General features: G+C 52.0%; 2 protein-coding genes across 4 annotated transcripts in view; both read right to left on the minus strand.

Moving 5' to 3' along the window:
- The window catches only part of zmp:0000001200 (dedicator of cytokinesis protein 9), an 84762-nt gene extending 69771 nt beyond the window's left edge, over positions 1–14991 (minus strand). For all 3 annotated transcript variants that reach the window (XR_010878717.1, XM_067253300.1, XM_067253322.1), the window contains exon 1: positions 14651–14991. Coding sequence is in view for 2 of the 3 variants with exons in the window: in XM_067253300.1 (XP_067109401.1) it covers positions 14651–14767 (117 nt within the window). In the remaining variant the exon portion in view is untranslated. The remainder of the gene's footprint in view (positions 1–14650) is intronic.
- A 3825-nt stretch (positions 14992–18816) lies between these two features.
- The window catches only part of LOC136958581 (FERM, ARHGEF and pleckstrin domain-containing protein 1), a 53373-nt gene continuing 49026 nt past the window's right edge, over positions 18817–23163 (minus strand). The window contains 6 exon segments of the mRNA XM_067252591.1: positions 18817–19016; positions 19207–19358; positions 20180–20289; positions 21686–21847; positions 22427–22460; positions 22462–22540. Of these exon segments, the coding sequence (XP_067108692.1) occupies positions 18935–19016; positions 19207–19358; positions 20180–20289; positions 21686–21847; positions 22427–22460; positions 22462–22540 (619 nt within the window). The 3' untranslated portion in view covers positions 18817–18934.

Below are 23163 nucleotides of genomic sequence, written 5' to 3' on the forward strand. Positions count from 1 at the left end.
TCTCCTGCTGTCTCTTTCCAGAACTATGATGTCACTGTGAGGGTCCTGTCCAGATCATGAGTCAGAGCAGATTGTTTTGGAAACAAATGTAACTTATTAAACCCACAGTTACCGTGGCAACGCTCTGGGTGTGCAGGAACCCCGAACAGGACTCCCCGCCCCGTTGCAGAGTAACAGAATGCTCTGCTGGTTCCACCATAACAAACACTGGATCCCTCACTAGATTAGCCATGAACTAGAAGGTAAAAGCCCCGACTATAGACAGATTATTCTAGATTACTACTGTGAACCAGGGGGGGAAACCACCCCAGCTCTCTGTCCCATAGAGCTGGTGATGCTGTAGCTCACAGCACAGACCCACAGACAGACTGGACTCCTGCTAACAGTATTTTCTCAGGCCAGAACCACAGTGAAGTCCATACAAACACACTCAGCCCAGGGAGAGCCCCCCAGAGAACCAGGCACCTATTGATAACATTGTGATTCCCATACATTCTAAGACCGGCTAAACATCAGGATATTCAGAGACACAAATGTTCCCAGCCAGCGTGTTTACACAAGGCTGGCTTTGAGTTGAAACCTGCTGTGAGGAGGGCAATCGACATCCACGATCAATGAATAACCAGGAAGAAACACCAGGCTGGGTGGTGCTGGACCAACGAGGGGCAGTGAGTCCAGCACAGCACAGCAGAGTAGAGTATAATACAGCACAGTAGAGTCCAGCACAGCACAGCAGAGTATAATAGAGCACAGTAGAGTCCAGCACAGAACAGCAGAGTATAATAGAGCACAGTAGAGTCCAGCACAGCACAGCAGAGTATAATACAGCACAGTAGAGTCCAGCACAACACAGCAGAGTATAATAGAGCACAGTAGAGTCCAGCACAGCACAGCAGAATACAGTACAGTACTGCAGTACAGTTCCTTGTTGACATCCAGGACAGGGGGATGAGTGCTGGGGTCCGGGGGGGGCTGGGGGGGGGGGGGCCAGGGGGGGGCTGGGGGCCGGGGGGGGGGGGCCAGGGGGGGCTGGGGGCCGGGGGGGGGGGGGGGCTGGGGGCCGGGGGGGTGGGGGGGGGCAGGGGGGCTGGGGTCCCTCTGAGGCCGCAACAACACACAGTCACCACGCCCCTTCAGCTGGTGTATGACAGTTGTTATGTAATAAACACTTTTCACTGACTACTACCATCCAGTGCAGTCCACTCAGTATTGACTTACTGTGAATGAGGCAGTGTGTTTAGCCACATCAAACACTCTTATCAAGTTACGCAACAGCTCCCTGCTAACTGGGCCTGCTGAAAAGTTGTGTGGGGAAGCTTTCTGCATGTAGTTGACATTCCAGCCACACATTCCAGAGACACAATAAGATGAAATAGCTAACTCAATCAGTATGGTTATCCAATTGTGTATCCTTACTAAATGGGTCATTTGTGACTTGTGCACCTGTGAATGGTAACCAGCCATAAACATGTGGTGGAAGTGTCTTTCTTCAGTGTGTGTGTATGAGGTACACAGTATAGGACATGCAGTACTGGTCAGCAAGTCTAAGAATAGCCAGGAAACCCCCCATTTAAGTTGGTCATTAAAGGATTAGTGACTATATGTTGTCCAACAGATGGCATGTTTTTAAATATCTTAAAAAATCCCATGAGAGGCAGTTATTGTGCCCATATTCAGAAGCACTTATTTTCCTTGCATTGGCACATGTAATTAAAATACTTCTGTAAATCTCACTACACACACCCACACACCAAGCCTATGGTATGTTCAACAGTGTGTGTGTGTGTGTGTGTACCATGATGGAGGTGGTGGTTGAGGAAGCAGGGAAGAATGGCAGGAAGCTATCACGCCCCTGCTGGGGCATGCTGGGAAGGAGGAGTAGAGAGTGTCTGGGACGCAGCGGGGGGGGGGAGGGGCAGGATAATCGCCATGGCTACCTACACCCCCCCAGCTGGCAGCATGGGACGGGATCTACAGGCTTGGGGGGGGGGGAGGAGGGGGGAGGAGAGAGACTCAGTCACCTTCACATGATGCAGTCTTCTCCACACCAGAACAACTCGACCAAAGGAAAATACCCGATGAAATACCCTTCAAGGTGGGACGGCTCCTCACTAAATCATTGTGTGATGACTCTGAGTTAGTGCAGAGATAACAGCCTCCAACAGATATAAGGTAGGTCTGTGTGTGTGTGTGTGTGTGTGTGTGTGTGTGGGGGGGGGGTTCCTCCAGGATCAGCTAATCTTGCCTGACTTTTCCGTGTAATCAGTGGAAATCCTCTTGAGCCTGGTTCACTCAGGCCACAATCGGGGGAAATGGAGGAGGAGATGAAGGCATCCGACCACCTGGGCTCGACAGTGTAACTGACGGGTTGGGGGGCCGCAGGGTTGGAGGACTGGGGGACTGGGAGACTGGGGGGGCTGGAAGGTAGGGGGACTTGGGGGCTGGGGGGCAGACAGAGGTACTGAGGTAACGGTGGTCTGGGAAGCCAAACGGACACAGCTCTCCCCGAGGGGCTCTAAGCCTGTTCTATGTTCCACAGGGGAGGTGAGAGGAGGGTGGCCCTGCGGAGCGTTAACGTGAAGCTGAGAGGTCTGGACTCCGAGGTTCCTGCATTCACGCTTCCAGCACAGCGGAGATGCACTGTAAGCAAGAACTTCCAGCTATTTCCAGACAAATAAAAAAAAAACATTTAGAGGCAGAATTTATCTGTCAAGTAATGGGTATTGCGTCTGCAGGGATAAGCTGTTTACTTTTATTTTTTTTATTGCTGCAGGACCACAGACACTTTTAGTGTGGTTTCTACTGGCCCTCTGCCTTCCATAATGGTGCTGCTGGTACCAGCAGAGAGGGGGGGGTGGGGGGGGGGGGCGGAACACCCCCCGGAGCCACACCCATCCTGACAGAGGAAACACGTGTTGTGTGACACGTCCCTGTTCAACACGACTGGCTGGGACGGTCAATATTGAAGCACACAGCTTCGCCTCGCTGCACGTCTGATGTGGCGGGTTCGGACCAGGATCCGTCTGGGCGGTTATACAGTTACACACACGCACGCGCGCGCACACACACCGCAACGCTCTCGAACATCAAGTTTGTCCCCTTTATCTCACATTTCCAGGCTGACTTCCCGGATCAGGAACAAGAAATGAGCTGTGCGAGGTCGCTACGGTAACCGAGGTGAATTGTGAGAGGGCCGAGAGACGAGGGAGTGGGGGGGGGAGATAGGGAGGTGAGGTATCCGTCATGGGAAAGTCAATCCCAGTGGGGGAGGGTGTGGGGCAGGGAGGGGAAGGGTGTGGGGTGTGGGGGAGGGAGGGTGTGGGGGAGGGGGATGGTGTGGGGGAGGGAGGGGCAGGGAGTGGGGGAGGTTGTGGGGGAGGGAGGGGCACAGCTCCATCCCTGCAGCACTGGGTAAACACTCTAATAAGAGATTAAGAGAGAGAGAGGTCAGATGCACTGAGCTCCTTATCTCTGGAGGAACGACGGTGAGATGGTGCTGCCCTCCTCAAGGCACACACCAACACACACACACACCAACACACACACGCACATACTTACACACACACACACACAGCGCGTGGCTCAGATGTAAACAGAAGGGTGTCTGGTGGAGAGTAGACATGCAGCCCGCTAGTCCTCAACAACACCAAAGCTTTATTTACCCAGCCTGGTCACCACCACTGCAGCAGCGACACTGGAGCCCTGCTCCCGTACGGGAAGCCCCTGTTAAATAAACCTGAAGCAAACAATAACACGGCCCGCAGGGCGGACAGAGACACCAAATATTGACACAAGTGGTATCAGTTCCTGCCGAGTAAGACGTGTGTTAACATCTCGAAGACGCTGTAGTGCTTCCCCCCTCAAGCTTCCATTTAGTCGGCATCACCAAATGTAAACCAAAACAAACAAGCGTGACCACGAGAATGATCATGAAGGAACACACAGCCGACACGACTCATGGACTTGTAGGCGACTAGCTAGTGTGTAACGTGTGTGTGTGTAACGTGTGTGTGTGTGTGTAGGAGCCTTGTGTCCATTTTTTTTACAGCTCAGCCTCTCACGTGTGTCAGTCCCGAACGAGGGCCCCTTCTTCTCCTAGCTCCTCGAACAACGGGAGCGAACGTGTACCCATGGACGCGGTGAGGACCACACACCCATTAAATTGGTGTTTCCGGCTCCTTCTACAGCTTCATATTACTGGACAACGATACCTTCACCACTCTGAACCCCACCCTCCTCCCCAGGCCCAAACTGAAACCCACCACCACCATCACCCCCACCAGACCACCCCACCCCAACCCCCATCCCTCTATCCCCTCCCCCAGAGGGCTGGCTCAAACGCATCCACTCCTCCTCCTCCTACTCTCCTCCTCTCTCTCTCCCCAGGCAAATACTTTCAGACTGAGGAATGCTAAATATGCAGCCAGCCTGGTGAAAAGTCATTAGAGTTGATCGCCTCTAGCCAAGGTAGGTCACCCCCCGCACACACACACACACACACACACACAGCAAGTGCACTGCACACACATACGTGCAGAGTGTGATGCATGACGCTTTCAAAGCCCATGTAATCACCCAAGCAGCAGGTACCATTTGGGGGAGGTTGAGATCCCAGACACGCAACGCTGCAAACTGAGCTGTCAGCATGTTGGGACACGATAGAACCGAAACACACAACTTCCTGTGACCGACGGGAACCACCGCCAGCTCTCTCCACACACACCCAGGATAAACCACCATGGCTGGGTGTGCAGGTTGCGTGTGAGGTACTGTTTTGCAGCGTCTACTCAGGGAAAATCCCAGATCAACAATAGGTACATTTCAACGTTAATCTCGGACGAGATGAGCAGTCGGGCGACAGCGCCAACCAAGAATATTGAGCACATCCCACTGAGTGTTCATCCAGCAACAAAGAAATGAACATCCTTCCACAATCTATCCCTACTAACACAAACTCACACTCAGCGCTCATTTTCCCTGAACACTACAACTGCAACACGTGGGTGTGTGCTGCGGTCGACCTGTGGAGCGTTTCCTGTACATTCAGCTGTATTCTGGGATTTCTGGATGAGCTCAAAGCATCCTGTAATCTGCTCTCAACAATGCCATCCACAACTGATCCCATTGACATCTGGTGTGGGTTTGAATGAAAGGTCATTGACCGGGGTAAGCCATTGCCCAGAGAGTAAAGGGGCCTGTGTGTGTGTGTGTGTGTGTGTGTGTGTGTGTGTGTGTGTTTGTGTGTCGAGTAGAGAGACATGCTTCAAAGTAGGTTGACCTACTGTCCAGTAACCTTTCTGAATGTACAGCCACTACCGCACATTAAACATGGGTTACAGTCCAATACTATTGAGCAAATACTATATTCTGTCAAGAGATCAATTCTTGATTTTAGCCTCAGTGGAAGAAGTGGCAAATTCCCTCTTTGACAGGAAAAAGCAGGGAGAGAAAAGTCAGAGAGAGGGAGAGAGAAAGAGAAACAAAAAAAAACGGGTGAAAATTTGGCAGTGGTTCAGAAACAGAAAAATGCCATCCAGAGGGGAAAAAAACGATGACAACGCTGAAAAAAGCTTGTCTTAATTTGGCCTCCAATTTCATCTGACTGAGCTACTGGTCTGTTCCCACAATTACGCCCTCCTGTAAATGCAGTCGGCAGAGTGGGGAGGGGAGCTTCGCGTTTATAGAGAAATCACGGGGCCTGAAAGAATAAAAACACCTCGCAAAAAAAAACAAACAGCCCCTTTAAAAAGAAATGTGCTTGTCATTATCCTGCCCTCACTAGATCGCATCCGTCCTACATTTTCCCCCTCAGCGCTCTGGGACCTGTCTGTAGTCCATCCTGTAGTGCTTTTGAGGATATAATCCCATGATCTTAATCTGCGGACCGCGGGCACGTGTGCTGGGTAATGGTGAAGCTTTCAGGCTTCACCAATTTCACCTCCTCGCTAATGTGCGAACGATGCCAGGACGCTGTCCACAAGCCAGAGGATGGGCTGGTGTGCCCAGGACACAGGCCTCCAGGCAGGCAGAGCCACCACCAGGCTGCCCGGTGGGCCTCTCGTTCACTTCCTGTTCGGAGGCTAGGCCGTGTGGGAGCTGGGCTCTAATGGACCCATTAATATGGCTTAAAGATGATGGACACTCACTGGTCTACAGGGTTCTACTGGGGGGAGGGAGGGAGAGAGAGAGTGAGAGATGATGGAGGAGAGAGGAGGAAGGGAGGGATGAGATAAGAGAATAAGAAGTAAGAGAGTGAGTGAGAGAGAGATAGAGAGAGAGCAGAGCCCAGCATCCTGTATGTCCATCTCAATAAGCAGCAGTGTCAGGAATGAAAAGAAGCTTTCTCAACATAAGAAGGTCACGACCAAAGGGCATGGATGTGTGACTGACTGGCTCCTCTCCCAGAGCCAAGGGCCAGGTTCCCTGCGCTCTGCTGGGCACCCGGATCAGAGGACAGGCCCCTTGAGGACAGCACAGATCACTCACCTCATGCTCACTGTACACCCTCCAAATCACCTCTTACTGTGCACTGTGGCCAATCACAACATCTCTGTCAGCATTCCATTTTTTCACTCACCACAAACACAATTAGATCCCGGATGACGGTGACAAGGGCCTTATCGGTTTACAGGGAAATGCAAACTGGATTTACCACCATCAGAACAGAGAGAGAAAAAAGCCCCACAGGATATGAGTCAGTGAGGCCTGAAGCCACACCTGTGCGTGGGCCTCCATGAGGCCTCCATGAGGCCTCCATGAGGCCTCCATGAGGCCTCCATGAGGCCTCCACAGCCTCTCTGAACCTGGAGAGTACTGATAGCACCCGTTCCACCAGCCGCTTCGCATGAGAGCAGAAATATAACAGTTGCAGCTCAGTGGTTAGCGCGTATGACTGCAGGTCAAGAAGGGCATCACATCCACCCTGTGTACATCGCTTTGGAGAAAGGTGTCTGCTCAATGGAGAGACTTTTGGGGGATTTTATTACAATTGCTGGCTGTAGTGTTTTTAGGACGTGGAGCTGGCAAAGAGCAGTGCAGCTGGACCTCGTTCAACATGAGGTCAGTGGAGAGAGATCGGTGTTGGATCCAGACAGCGAGCGAGTAGCTAACCTTAGTCACACAGGAGGTCTCTCTCTCCTTCCCCCACCTCAACCACCCAGCCCCCCCAGACCTTCCAGATCATTCTCCACCCGGACGGATGAGAGGGCGCCACAGCCAAACAAACCTCCAGGACAGCTACGAGGAGCATTTCACCCTCCATCAAAACAAAGTTCTCTCCAGCAACAAGCCCCAACTAGAGCCTTGCTTGCCTCATTGCTCCTCGAGCAGGGTGTCAGTGTTTTGGCGGCGGGACCAAAACATCCAAGATCTGGATGGGACTGGAAAAAGACGTGTGCCAAGAATTCCGCGGAGTGAGACAGGTTTCGGCAGTCTCTCTGTGCCGCAGCATGAACCAGATCTCAGGATAGAGCTGTGGACACACACAACTAATGTTTGTGTCACTGTGTGTGTGTGTGTTTGTGTGTGTGTGTGCTTCCTGTGCCAACAGGAAGACATCCTCCACCCAGGCTCTTTAGAGCTTGGGCTCTCTGTTATGGTTACCTCCCCTGTGTTCCATCGCTGTGCTGCTCTATGTGGACCAGTCACAGTGGGTTCGCTTTCTGGACCCACAGCCACAGACAGGGGCCACCGCCCGCCCTGCCTGCCTGACCCAGCCCAGACACAGGAAACCAGCTCTATCACGGACCGACACTCCCACAGCGTGTCATGGGCACTTCCTGTCGAAGGCGGGTTTGGAGGTTTTCACACCGGTTTTGAAGGCTGAGACTGACCACATGGCCAAAGCCAACCCCTCTCACACGATCCTCTCTGGAGGCTAACCGGCCAAGGATTCCTCTCCGCTCAGTTTCCTCTGCTTTCACACACAGAGCTTATCCATTCTCCTGGAGGTTATTCCTGTCCAACCAAGCACACAATTACATAACAACCATTAAATCAGTTCACAAAAATGGGGATCCTGGGCTTAGCCACTAAGAAATCAATGGTCTATTGTCCCCGAGGGCCAACATTATTGCACATTGGGGATTAAAGTGGCTTGTGGAGGTAGGAAACACAGTTTACAACTTTCACACAATAAACCTTTTTTTTTTTCAGCAGGAAGGGTTTGTATCAGCCACAAGGTTGAGATGACCGCAAACAGCACCTCAGAATGACTTCTATGTTTTCTGTCCATTTTAGATTTATGGTTGTGTTGTGACGACTGCGCTAGCTGGAGAATTAGCTGCAAACCACCGAGAATCTCAGCTGCTGTAGTTGGATACGTGTCATAAAAGAGATTTATGGTGTCGCGTCTCTGCAAGAGACCATGGTGGTTAATCACTCCGGCAGAATCGATTTTGTCTGAGGGGGGGGGGAAATCTGTCTGTTTGGCCATGAGATCATTTTAATTGGCCATAAACTATAGCTGTATTTAAAGAGTTGGAAAACAGAAGGCCTGTCATGGCCAGAATAAAAACTTCTCACACCAAGTATTCTAGATGCCGGTCTAGAATATCCTGACCTCCACAACATCTCCATCCAACCAGGAAGTTCCTGAGCGTCCAATCTGGAAGGGATTAGAACCTCAACCAGCGAGGCCTCAGCCCGACGTCAAGCCAGACATGCTCTACAGACAGCTCTGAGGGCGTGTCTCACTTCGCACCCTGCCACAGGGTTTCCCCTCCGCAAAGCATGCCTCATCGCTCACGTCCGTGTCACGTGGCGCTCAATGCTTTCCAGTCTAGTTAACCCTTGTGTTATCTTCGGGTCATTCTGACCTATCAGTCATTGTGACCAACCGTCGTATTGCAACAACTTTACCGCATACAAAAACAAAGTGAAGCATTTTCTTTTAACCGTTGGGCTGTCTCAGACCCCCCACATTGCGAAAGTTAAAATAAAATTATTTTTATTTGTTTTGTATTGGGTAAACACAACGATGGTTCGTTATGAACCTTTGGGTCATGTGACCCGAAGGCAGCACGAGGGTTAAAATGCTTCAGAGGTTTTTTTCAGTGGAGACATTACATTTAGTCATTTAGCAGACGCTCTTATCCAGAGCGACTTACAGTAAGTACAGGGACATTCCCCCCGAGGCAAGTAGGGTGAAGTGCTTTGCCCAAGGACACAACGTCAGTTGACACGGCCGGGAATCAAACCAGCGACCTTCTGATTACTAGCCCGATTCTCTAACCGCTCAGCCACCTGACTCCGTGGCAGATGGGAGAAACTCCTATTCCTAGTCCCGTTTCCTCCTGTTCAGACGCAGAGTGAAGTCCATCGAGGCAGAAGGAACAGATCCTGGTATTGAACCTAGAAGAAACTCGAGCCTGTTTCCCAAAGGAGGAATCGTTTCCGGGAGGTGCACAAGGAAGTCACCGTCATGGCAGACGGTGAGCGCACCGGACAGAACCGCTTCTGATCGAAACGGAATCAGCCCCATTCGTCTCTCTGCGGCTGACATGCCGACTTGCTCGTTGCACAAGCAGTCTGTTAGTCGCTGCTAAGCTTTTCCCTCAGCCAAACCGCAGTGCATAGGAGAAAGTAGGCCTCTTAACACAGACCTGTACATAGACCTAATGCATTATTGACCCAGCCAGAGGGCTCATCTGCTCCTCAGTGTCCACCCCCCCCCCCCCAGGGTGTTCGGTTATCTCTACCCCCCGGGTGTGGGCTGAGGGGGGGCCATTAGCTCTACACACCATCAAAACCCCCAAGTATTTTAGGTTGTGGTTCCCAATTCACTAAAAGCTCAAGAACTGAAGAGTCATTCAGGTGATTTTTTTAAATTATTTTTTTATATATAGCAAGCTTGGTAACGTGAGCCCTGGGGGTTTAGCGGAGAGAGTGAGGTCCAGTTCAAGCGAGTGTTCTATTCGTCCCAGCCCCCCTGGGGAGAGGCCTTCGCGGTAAGAGACATGTTGTGAGGCCAAGCAGGGAGTCAGGTGGCTGAGCGGTTAGGGAAGCGGGCTTGTAATCAGAAGGTTGCCAGTTCGATTCCCGGCCGTGCCAGATGACGTTGTGTCCTTGGGCAAGGTACTTCACCCTACTTGCCTCGGGGGGAATGTCCCTGTACTTACTGTAAGTCGCTCTGGATAAGAGCGTCTGCTAAATGACTAAATGTAAATGTAAATGCAAGCAGCTTAGGCCCTCTGTCTAGAGTGACAGCCCTCCTAATCTACTACCTGCGCTAGCCTGGCCCCCAGCAGGAGAGCCGCCCTTGCCAGTCCTTCTCCCTTCACTAGACACGTCACCTTTAAGGAGGAACAGCGTTGATCTTTATCTAAGTCTTTGTTAGCGCTTGATTTCGTCTGTCAGACCAGCTGGGCTTGATGAGTGGCCCTCTTCCTAGTTTCTCTAGGACCAACTATGTTAAATAAAGTGCCCTTTGGTTGGTTATTTGAAAAATTAAGAGTACTGTTGGATAATGACCTTAGCAGGTCCAGAGAAGGTCTTATCAAGATTTTAAAAATCTGTAAATAGAAAGAATAAAAAAGGTATTGAGACCATCCTACTTTGAGGAGAGACATGCATCGTAAAAAATAACATCACACACAGCCTCGAGATCAGACATGAAAAGCCTGCGGCAAACATTCATAAGAGTTCCATATTTAATGACAGTACATTGGGAGACAAAGTTCCTTCTGTCTGCGCTGTGGGCTTCGTCACAACACCTGAAGCCTCCCTGACACACACACACACACCTAACCGCCCCTCACACACACACACACACTCCAAATGAAGACAGAGAGCCAGGGGGAAGAGTGTGTGCAGGTGCAGGGGACAAAGAGCCTTGAGGAGGGACCAGTGTGGTGACGACAACCAGCGCAGCAGAACAGCTCGGGGTCTGTGCTGCTGACCTGCCTGTGGGACTGGTGTGATGAATCCAGCAGAACAGCTCGGGGTCTGTGCTGCTGACCTGCCTGTGGGACTGGTGTGATGAATCCAGCAGAACAGCTCGGGGTCTGTGCTGCTGACCTGCCTGTGGGACTGGTGTGATGAATCCAGCAGAACAGCTCGGGGTCTGTGCTGCTGACCTGCCTGTGGGACTGGTGTGATGAATCCAGCAGAACAGCTCGGGGTCTGTGCTGCTGACCTGCCTGTGGGACTGGTGTGATGAATCCAGCAGAACAGCTCGGGGTCTGTGCTGCTGACCTGCCTGTGGGACTGGTGTGATGAATCCAGCAGAACAGCTCGGGGTCTGTGCTGCTGACCTGCCTGTGGGACTGGTGTGATGAATCCAGCAGAACAGCTCGGGGTCTGTGCTGCTGACCTGCCTGTGGGACTGGTGTGATGAATCCAGCAGAACAGCTCGGGGTCTGTGCTGCTGACCTGCCTGTGGGACTGGTGTGATGAATCCAGCAGAACAGCTCGGGGTCTGTGCTGCTGACCTGCCTGTGGGACTGGTGTGATGAATCCCACTCATCCCTGAAGAGGACAGCTGCATGCAGCAAACCTAATTAGAGGGGGAGTCTCAGGACAGGTCCATCTCTGGCACACAGGGGCCCGTCATGAGGCTGTATCACACACTGGGTACACATCGCGGGCCGCGACAGAGGGGCTGGAGAACGGAGACACACGGGACTGTGTTTGTGGACCGATGGTTCTACATTTACATTTAGTCATTTAGCAGACGCTCTTATCCAGAGCGACTTACAGTAAGTACAGGGACATTCCCTCCAGGGGCAAGTAGGGTGAAGTGCCTTGCCCAAGGACACAACGTCATTCGGCATGGCCGGGAATCGAACCAACAACCTTCTGATTAATATTCCGACTCCCTAACCACTCAGCCATCTGACCCATCTTCTAGAAACGGAGAATAGGTTCTAGAAACGAGATGGACATGATGACCAAGAGCGCGGCAGAGGAGGGAAACAGACGATCACAGAATGACCCCATGTGTTAAAGTCACTGGGTCAGTTATATCGGATTGAATCTGACAACAGGAAATTCGTTGTTGCTCCGAATACCCAACTACTTAAGAGCATATGATGTCTCTATTATCCTATCAGAAGACTTGTCCAGGTCAGATGGGTGTGAATATCCTACATGAAGACCCTATGATATACAGGGCAGCGAACTGCCAGCACTGAATCCTATTAAAGCAGCAGTTGCGCTGTTTAGAAAACGCTCAATAACATTGTCAATACTAGTATGATAGTCCTACAGAGAGGACGGGAGTTACTGTGGTCTCTGGTCCCAGCTGCCCCAGGGGCCAGGGGCTCTGTGTGTGTGTGTGTGTGTGTGTGTGTGTGTGTGTGTGTGTGTGTGTGTGTGTGTGTGTGTGTGTGTGTGTGTGTGTGCGTGTGTGTGTGTGTGTCATCCCTCCTAGGCAGCAGGTCCCCTGGGACACACAAACAGAGGGAAGTTCTAAGTATATCACCATTGGTGGAAATACAGGGTGGACTATTGATTGTAATTACACAACTGTGGCCAGCCGCTTTTTAGCACATACACATGAGACGATGGTTGACATGTTATACCTATCATTACGTCAGCGTCCTTTGAAGACCAGGGTATTCATATCTGACTAAAATGGGTTAGGAATCCTCAGACTTGTGGCACGGAGTCTCGTTCAAATTCATAGGTACGCCTTCTAGAAAGAAGACAGTCTCTCTGACAAGGCAATTTGACAATAACAGGACATTTTCATTCTAATCCAATAGTCTGTTGTGCGAGACTGCTGATTCCTGGATTGCTTCATGTTACTACCTCCCAGAACCACAAATTTGACACTGATGACAACCATTATGGAGCAAATGGGATTCACTGGGAGAGCGAAAAGGGGAGAGAGAGAGACAGAGATACAGAGAAATGGAGACAGAGACAGAGACAGAGAGAGAGAAAAGGAGAGAGAGCGGGAGAGATGAGGTAGGAGAGAGAGAGAGAGTTAGAGAGAAAGGATGAAAGAGACAGAGAGAGAAAAAGAAAGTGTGTTGGCTTTGAGTGTGGAGAAACAGAGGGACATCTCAGCTCTGGGCCTGGTCCACTAACAGATCTCTCTGCTCTCCAACCTAACAATAAACAAAGGGCTCTCTGGTCAGTATGGCCTCGCGCACACATCACACAGCCATGTTACTACCGGCTATCTGCCCCCCAAACACACCATCTCCACTGCATCGAGCAGTCGCTTGACAACCAGTCATAGTATCAAATCTGAGGAACTGGGGTTATACAGATATTTAGAGCGCAACAAAGACAGAGAGAATACAGTGACCCACAACACATTTGCGTTTCAACGCAAATTGAAATAATGGTCCACAATGGGGGGGGGGGGAGGAGGGGGGGGTATGCCACAATCTCCCCTTTATGTTCCTGAATGAGATCCTTCTCTTCCTCCGGGGGTATTTACATGTTGCATGGAGGACTTAATCACGCAGTGTGTGGACGGTCTCGTGTATGACCACATTCCTGTCCCACACAGCCAGGGATCCGTACTTCCACATATCAGTCCTCTGGCCGTATGTCCCCCCTCCAGACCCCTCCAGACCCCTGGCTGCATGTCCCCCCTCCAGACCCCTGGCCGTATGTCACCCCTCCAGTGACTGGGCTGGGGCAAGTCCAGGACCACATGCTAGGTAGCATCATGTAGCTCTGTTATGAACTTCCTTTCAGATTTAGTCCCACTCATGTTGATTTACTCACACACACATTCCTCCTCCTCCTCTCCTCCAGGCAGCTCTGGCTGGCCTCCACAGAGAAGATGAATAAATCATATGAAGGTGTGGTTGCGTCTGGAATCCTGAGTCAGGATTTCATTTCCCTCACAGAGAACCTTGACGGTGTCCGTTTCCGTTACCTAGCAACTTCTTCAGGAAAGTTCGAACAATCGCTGGCTGAACACCACACCAAACATACACACCGAAACACAAAAGAGTCAACCCATTTCTCTCTTGAGGGTTTGCAACATTTATATCATGTCATCTTAGGCCTCCATTGCCCAAATGTTACTCTCTGGTGGAGCAGTTAATCAATACGCGACTGCAACTTGATACAGACTGGGATACCAACCATGAAATTGAAGCCAAATACTTCCCCTTGTAAAGAGGTGCCTCTCTCGAAGCATCTACGTGAAAACAGATCTCTGCGAAAACTTAATGAAGCACATTACTTATCGCCTGTTTCCTTAGACATGACTTTCAGCATTCCTGGCACATTCTGTCATTCAAAGTTATTCCTTTATTGTTAAGTTATGGGATGATATGCATCATTACCAAATGCAGCATATACAATGTATCAGTCAGTGGCTCACCTGAAGCGTCAGGTGTGTAGGTGTAAACATGACCCCAGCGTTAACCAATGACGTGGTGCGTTTTCAACACTGCGGAATTACACAATCTGAAGTTTACTTTATAAACAGGATCTGTAATTGATGTCCCCTTTGTGGTCACTATGACTATACAGCTGCTCTTGGCTGACCTCCACGACCCAACCTTGCGGTTTGTTTAAATCCGCAACACATGGAGGCACATGAAGGGTGAAAATAGGTACCCACCTCTTCATAAAGTAAAGAGGTGGGTACCTATATAATACCTGTACAGTGATAGCCTACTATAAAGCGAAGGTGAAGTGTACAATGCTGTTATTTAGATTACAGAAATAATTCACTTACGAAAAGTACGGACGTCCTCACCACCTCGGAGACACTTTGCCTCAATTCAGCCGCGGTGCCAGGTTTACTAAGACCCCGTGTAAATTTCCTGGTCTCCGGATGCACTGGAAGAGACATTGTCGAGCACGGACGCCTCTCATCAATTGCTCAAGAACTTGATAAACTGCCCCAGAGAACGAAAAGTATATCAGCCGGCTGGTTGTTTCCCAGTCCCCACGGATCCCTGCTAGTACGCACCATGCGTTTGAAACTAGATCATGTTGTCGTATCGCCGTTTCGCAATGCTTTTCAAATCTCATAGTTCGCACCATTAAAGGGGAAAGTTGTCTCGCGTTATTCCCCAACTGTTACTCCTCCCATGGTGTTATTGTTGTAATTATAAACCATCCTTAAGTGCTGTCACCGGCTCATTATCGTTTGTCCCTCGTCAGTGCAGTAGGTTGCGAACGGTACAGGCAGAAGTCGTAATCTGCCAGCCTGCCCTAAGCACTCCTCCCTCTCCGTTTGATGGCCTGCCCACTTCAGTCATTTCACTGCCCTTATAGTAGCGTTAAACACGAATCACTTGACTTAACCTATTCGCCTTTCTGAATTGTGAAATGAACATTTAAACGAAGAAGCTTTACGGTGAGCATAAGCAACTCTACAATGGATAGCAGTTACTTAACTCAAAAATATATACGACCAAAATAAAAGCATACCGAATTAGCCAAGACGTATCACATAATTATACCATGTCAGTTTTGAACGTGGATTTTAACTTTTTATCATTTCAGGTAGAGGTTTACGTAGCGTCACAACCCTGTTTGCTTGCCAAATGACGCCATCTGTTGGTCTTGCATGGTAAGATGTTGATACAAAAAGCATCCGTGGACAAAACAAACAACACGAAATATTATGTTCAAATGAGGTTTTTATTGCTTTCATTTCCAAAGAGCTCTCTGTTGTCTGGGAAAACAAGCGTTCCCTCAAAAGCAAACCAAGTTTCCTTCTCGAATGCTACACTGCAAAACCCCTGTCATATGCATATCCATTTCACCTAGACTCTCCTTTACATCAGGTAGGCAGTCTAGTCCATCGACGGCTAGTTGGAACTGAAAGTTTATCTTTTGTTTCACACATAATCTTTAAAGCTTTTCCATTACAGTTTCCTTCATAATGCACAGATTATGAACTTGTCTCACATTTTCTCCAACATGAGGGGTGGCATTCAGTATACTTCAGAAGCCCCCCTCGACATTTTCCATACAACAATGATCAGCATAACAGGAATATTCACTTGACTTCAAATGGCATTAGTGGTGATGGTTGCTACCTGACAGGTGTGTGACACTACAGCTATGTCAGTAATACAACAAAATATTCTGATATCTGTTATACACCAATGTTTTTGTTTGTTTTTTTACAAGGTGTCACACATTGTCCAAAGACATCTTAATCTAAATAATGTCTCAAAGGTGGCCTGTTTTAACATGATTTTCCTTTTCTAATTGTACAATAAGGAATTTGTAATTCACCAATGTAATAAAATAGCATTAGAAAGTCCAGGTGATTGATAAAAACCAGTTTGGCACTCAAGACATTGGATTTAAAAGCAGCCTGTTCCACAAAATGAACAAGGAGACAAAAAACCTTGTGACAATGCAGTGATATTTTCTACCTATGAAAAAATGCTGAATGTCTACCAAGATATTTCAGCCGTAAAAACAACCCATGACTCAAAACGATATCAAACCAGAGCGATAGTAAGTGGTTCAGAACATTAGAAAACAGTATCAAATGACGTCCCAAAAAAGAGGTTTCAGAGTCGAGTAAAAATGCAGAAAAATGCAGTCTCTGATGCAGTCTAAACCAGCGGACATGTCACCATTAAAGCATTAAAAGCACCAAGACTGTGCGTGGACACTGGTCGATGTACGAATGTCCCAGATATGTTGAGAAAGGAAAAGAGAGTCCAGAGAACAGAAGTGGGAGGGGCTCCGTGGCTCGCTGCCTGAGGGAGGCGTGGTCTGGAGGCTGGAGCCCAAAGGGAGGGAGGGGGGAGGGAGGGCAGGGGGAGAGAGGGCAGGAGGGAGAGAGGGCAGGAGGGAGGGAGGGCAGGAGGGAGGGAGGGCAGGAGGGAGGGAGGGCAGGAGGGAGAGAGGGCAGGAGGGAGAGAGGGCAGGGGGAGAGAGGGCAGGGGGGAGAGAGGGCAGGGGGGAGAGAGGGCAGGAGGGAGAGAGAGGGCAGGGGGGAGAGAGAGGGCAGGGGGGAGAGAGGGCAGGAGGGAGAGAGGGCAGGAGGGAGAGAGGGCAGGGGGGAGAGAGGGCAGGAGGGAGAGAGGGCAGGGGGGGAGAGAGGGCAGGGGGGAGAGAGGGCAGGGGGGAGAGAGAGAGGGCAGGGGGGAGAGAGAGGGCAGGAGGGAGAGAGGGCAGGAGGGAGAGAGGGCAGGAGGGCGAGAGGGCAGGAGGGAGAGAGGGCAGGAGGGAGAGAGGGCAGGGGGGAGAGAGGGCAGGAGGGAGGGCAGGAAGGAGAGAGGGCAGGAAGGAGAGAGGGCAGGAGGGAGGGCAGGAAGGAGAGAGGGCAGGAGGGAGCGAGGGCAGGAGGGAGGGAGGGAGGGCAGGGGGAGAGAGAGGGCAGGAGGGAGAGAGGGCAGGGGGAGAGAGGGCAGGGGGGAGAGAGGGCAGGGGGGAGAGAGGGCAGGGGGGAGAGAGGGCAGGAGGGAGAGAGAGGGCAGGGGGGAGAGAGAGGGCAGGGGGGAGAGAGGGCAGGAGGGAGAGAGGGCAGGGGGGAGAGAGGGCAGGAGGGAGAGAGGGCAGGGGGGAGAGAGGGCAGGGGGGAGAGAGGGCAGGGGGGAGAGAGAGAGGGCAGGGGGAGAGAGAGGGCAGGAGGGAGAGAGGGCAGGAGGGAGAGAGGGCAGGAGGGCGAGAGGGCAGGAGGGAGAGAGGGCAGGAGGGAGAGAGGGCAGGGGGGAGAGAGGGCAGGAGGGAGGGCAGGAAGGAGAGAGGGCAGGAAGGAGAGAGGGCAGGAGGGAGGGCAGGAAGGAGAGAGGGCAGGAGGGAGCGAGGGCAGGAGGGAGGGAGGGAGGGCAGGGGGAGAGAGAGGGCAGGAGGGAGAGAGGGCAGGAGGGAGAGAGGGCAGGGGGGAGAGAGGGCAGGGGGGAGAGAGGGCAGGGGGGAGAGAGGGCAGGGGGGAGAGAGGGCAGGGGGAGAGGGCAGGGGGGAGAGAGGGCAGGAAGGAGAGAGGGCAGGAGGGAGGGCAGGAAGGAGAGAGGGCAGGAAGGAGAGAGGGCAGGAGGGAGCGAGGGCAGGAGAGAAGAGAGAGGGCAGGGGGGGAGAGAGGGCAGGAAGGAGAGAGGGCAGGAGGGAGGGCAGGAAGGAGAGAGGGCAGGAAGGAGAGAGGGCAGGAAGGAGAGAGGGCAGGAAGGAGAGAGGGCAGGAAGGAGCGAGGGCAGGAGGGAGCGAGGGCAGGAGGGAGCGAGGGCAGGAGGGAGCGAGGGCAGGAGAGAGCGAGGGCAGGAGAGAGAGAGGGCAGGAGGGAGAGAGGGCAGGAGGGCGAGAGAGAGGGCAGGAAGGAGAGGGCAGGGGGGAGAGAGGGCAGGGGGGAGAGAGGGCAGGGGGGAGAGAGAGAGGGCAGGGGGGAGAGAGAGAGGGCAGGAGAGAAGAGAGAGGGCAGGAGAGAAGAGAGAGGGCAGGAGAGAAGAGAGAGGGCAGGAGAGAAGAGAGAGGGCAGGAGAGAAGAGAGAGGGCACGGGGGAGAGAGGGCACGGGGGAGAGAGGCCAGGGGGGAGAGAGGGCAGGAGGGAGAGAGAGGGCAGGATGGAGAGAGGGGGCAGGATGGAGAGAGGGGGCAGGAGGGAGAGGGCACGAGGGAGAGAGGGCACGAGGGAGAGAGGGCACGAGGGAGAGAGGGCACGAGGGAGAGAGGGCACGAGGGAGAGAGGGCACGAGGGAGAGAGGGCACGAGGGAAAGAAGAGAGAGGGCAGGAGGGAAAGAAGAGAGAGGGCAGGAGGGAAAGAAGAGAGAGGGCAGGAGGGAGAGAGAGAGAGGGCAGGAGGGAGAGAGAGAGAGAGGGCAGGATGGAGAGAGAGAGAGAGGGCAGGGGGTTAGAGAGAGGGCAGGGGGGGAAGGAGAGAGAGAGGGCAGGGGGGAGAGGGGGGGGCTGGGAGTGAAGGAGAGTGGACAGGGCCCAGGGGGAAAGGAAGGGGTAAGGATGAGTTCCGGGGGTGAGAGGGGTGCGGGACAGTGGGCTGGAGGGAGAGAGAGGGGGGTGACAGTAGAGGGTGAGCGACAGCCTCCTGAGCATCAGTACTGGTGGGACTCCTTCCTGCTGAGGACGCGCGTGCGACTGGAGGGCACCGTGGCGCTGCGGATCACCTCCATCCACCTGGCCACACACACACACACACACACACACGAGAGAGAGAGAGGGGGTCACAGGACGTCACAATCACACACACCGTACCATACACACTCCAGTACACACTATCACACACAGTGTAATATACACACTGCAGCACACACTAGTCATCCATCATCCCGTCCTCCCTCAGGGCAGGCTCCCCGAGGCTGCGTACCTCTCGAAGGTGTACTCGCTCTCAGATCGGAAGTAGTACACGTGGGACTTGAAGTGCAGCTTGAAGACGTAGTCCTTGTGGATGTTCTCCACCTCCGAGGGGATGGTGACGGAGTAGCCCAGCAGAGGCAGGCTGGCCAGGGGGTAGTCATCCTGGGAACAAGGCCAACACAAACTCTCAGACCTCCTACAGTTACACTTCCAGTCGCACCGAGGAAATCATGGGCAGCCCCTGAACCACACTTCTATAAATATGCCCCTTTGGTAACAGAGGAATGTCTATTAGAGATGTTGACTTTGGTAATGATAATAATGTGTTTATTTGATAGATGCCTTTATCCACAGTGAGGGGGGGATTTGAACCTGATACTCAGATGCTCTACCAGTGAGCTAGTATGACTCATGGGATGAGGATAGACACTAGCCATGACACACAGGCTGCACATTCCCCCAGGAGATGTGATATTCTGAAGTGAACTTGGTAAACACAGACATGTTACAGAACACCAAAACAGAGGAGGTGTGTGTGCGGAGTCATGTGGCTGAGCGGTTAGAGAATCGGGCTAGTAACCAGAAGGTCGCTGGTTCGACTCCTGGCCATGCCACATGACGTTGTGTCCTCGGGTAAGGCACTTCACCCTACTTGCCTCGGGGGAATGTCCCTGTACTTACTGTAAGTCGCTCTGGATAAGAGCGTCTGCTAAATGACTAAATGTAATGTAAAATGTAAATATTGAAATCATTGTAAACATGTTGTTATTACTTCATTAGTAAATCTGTTCTTTTTTTTGATGAATCAATTTCTCCTACTCAGTCTTCTTCTCCAGATATACCCAAAGAGGAGGGGGTTTCTAGCATGTTCTATACCTCTGCCCCCCCCACACACACACCCTACAGAACAGGTGGAGGGATTTGAACCTGTGACCCCTTTAGTTTAGCAGGAAAGTGCTCCACGTTGTGGAGGGTCTCCTCACCTGGTGGGTCTTGTAGAAGAACAGACTGAAGTTGGTGAACACCACCCAGAGCTTCTGCCAGCCGTTGCTGTTCTTGAACTTCCTCAGCAGGTTCCCAGAGAGCTGGTTCTGCAGCGATAACACCAAACGTTGTAAAAGACCACAATCGAATTCCACCTTGGATGAAATCAGCCTTCTGTCCTGTGGTGTTCTGCCTCACTGTCTAGATCAGTTTAATGTGACTGAGCCCATGGACTTTCAAACAGAGCTTAATCTGAGGTGAAGGCCACTATAAACAGATAACCTCAATCCACCAAATCTGAACTGACCGCAAACCTAAATAGCCACGTTCAAAACATCTAGCGGTCGTAAATAGTCCTGAGTCTTGTCTCTGGCTCTATACTGCGACCGCACATTCTTCTCAGAGGTTTCGGGGGTCAACTTTACACCTCTCGCCTTTAAGTAGCGGGGGTATGTAACTATCCTGAGTTCTGCAAGCAGTGGTGTGAATGGACAGTCCTCTCCTGTCTCCCCTGCTCCTTTACCTCCAGACTCCTGCAGGAATCACTAAAGGAGGAGCTCTGCGCTCTGTACCAGCAGATCAGAGAGACAGGCACCGGTCCCTGCTGGCCATTGGAGGGGGCCGTCAGGGGGGCCGTCAGGGGGGCCGCCAGGGGGGCCGTCAGGGGGGCCGCCCTGTCACTGACTGGACTAGGCTCCTCTACCACGCAGGACGCGTGCACGGACGGGGAAAAGACACACACGGAAAAGGGGGGGAGAGATGGGTGGCGAGAGGGAGGGAGAGAAAAGGAGGGAGGACAGAGAGAGGGAGGAGAAAGGGAGGGAGGGAGGAAAGGACAGAGACACAAAGACTGAGTAGGAGTCACACATGCATGCAGTGCCAGGTGTAAACACAAGGGGGCCGACGGTGAGTCCGGGCCAGGCTGTGAAGAGGACGCCCAGAGAGTTAGCATGACAGCATGACCTCACAGGAACACTGGGATTCTCTTCACACAGAAAGAAAGCAGGAAGTTTGGAAACCCCCAGTGGAGAAAAGAAGCACAAAGGGAAGCCACGGTTTAGAGGTTAGATAAGGTGAGAACAGAGTCCTTCCAGAGCCTTCTAACCCGACGCCTGGTCTGAGCAGTTACCAGCAGTACTACAAATTACAGGCGGGTCACAGAACACGCCACGCACTGTCCAATATGACAGAGATAAACCTTTTTATAAGGCTAGAAACCTACGTGTGAAACTGAGGTACATTCAGATTAGCCGAGTGACAGTTGTTTGAGGGGACATGACGTTCATGAACGACGTCAAAAAACGACGGCTTATTAGCTCAGCATGGACTGGAGGGATGTCGACAAGGCAGGACTCTGCTCTCATGGAAAAAAAAAACACATTAAAAGGACTGGATACAGCACACAGCTACACATAAACAGAGAGAGAGGGAGAGAGAGAGATGGTGGGAGGAGGGCAGGGCTGAAGAGCTAGCTAGCGGAGCTAGCCAGCTGGGGCAGGTACCTCCAACAGCTATGCTAAAGTCCACCATGGAACGCTGGTGTTCCTGTGCCAGCACAACGTGCACTGTGGTGTTACCACGGTGAGGGGCCGGCCGCTCCAGGGACGAACGCGACGCCGACAGGTCGTCTTCTGACTCCGCCTCCGCCGAGGAGTCCTCGGGGGATTCTGGGAAATTCACCAAGCCGTTATTTTTAGACACAAACTGTGAGGAGCTGGGGAGTCCAATGTCATATCACGCACCCAGTACGGCAACACAGGTCTGTCTCTATAGTAAAACACAAGTATTTAGTATACAGGCCAAATGAAACAATCATTTAAACGCTTGAATGCTCAGCAGATGCCTGATAACGACCAGTCATTTGAATCAGGTGTGTCAGAACAGGAAAACATCTAGAACATACATGACAGTGGGCCTGAGGACCAGAGTTGAAGACCACTGATCTAGATTACTTCTAGTTCACTCAGGGCCAAATAAGGATGCCCAAGATTATTTTAGCCCTGCGTGACTAATCATTGGTCTCAGAGGGGCCCCACGCCCGGGGCCCACGCCCAGGGCCCACGCCCAGGGCCCCACCCCCAGGGCCCCACGCCCAGGGCCCCACCCCCAGGGCCCACACGCCCAGGGCCCCACGCCCAGGGCCCACCCCCAGGGCCCCACGCCCAGGGCCCCACGCCCAAGGCCCCACAGCCCCACCCCCAGGGCCCCTCCGCCAGGGCCCCACCCAAAGTGTGGGGGTACTTACTTGCCGTCGGTCAGGCAGCGGGCTGGCTGGTCACAGGGAGAGGCCGTTGGAGGCCTCCACCAGGTCGATGGCCATCTTGATGTCCTCCATCCACTTCTCCATCTCTGTCACAGAGCTGCAGGAGCAGGGCACAGCTGCTCACACTGTACAGTACGCTACGCAACAGCACTACGCCAGACAGTATAGCACACTACACAGTTAACTACAGTATAGTACACTACACTATAATACACTACACAGTTAACTACAGTATAGTACACTACACTATAATACACTACACAGTTAACTACAGTATAGTACACTACACAGTTAACTACAGTATAGTACACTATACTATACCCACTAGACAGCAAACTACAGCACAGTACACACCAGACAGTAAGCTACACAACATCTAAAGCTACATCAAAAGCAAAATTGAGCAAAATGCTCTAATTAGGCTCTGAGCATGACCCAATAAATAGTTCACATTGTTATTTTTAAGAGTTGTGTTCCAAAGTGTCCATAATGTATGTGCCTTTGTGATCCCACCAAGTCTTCACTGTGGCCTGTATTGAGGAGACTGCTGGACTATAGACAGCTGTGTTGGCTGTTGTTTCCTTATCTCCTCTCCCCTACTCTTTCCTCCTCCTCTTCTCCCTCCTACTCTTTCCTCCTCCTCTTCTCCCTCCTACTCTCTCCTCCCCCTCCTCTCTCCTCCTCCTCCTCTCCCTCCTCTCCCCTACTCTCTCCTCCTCC

The sequence above is a fragment of the Osmerus mordax genome, chromosome 2 (genome assembly GCF_038355195.1).
Source record: "Osmerus mordax isolate fOsmMor3 chromosome 2, fOsmMor3.pri, whole genome shotgun sequence".
NCBI classification, from domain to species: Eukaryota; Metazoa; Chordata; class Actinopteri; order Osmeriformes; family Osmeridae; genus Osmerus; species Osmerus mordax.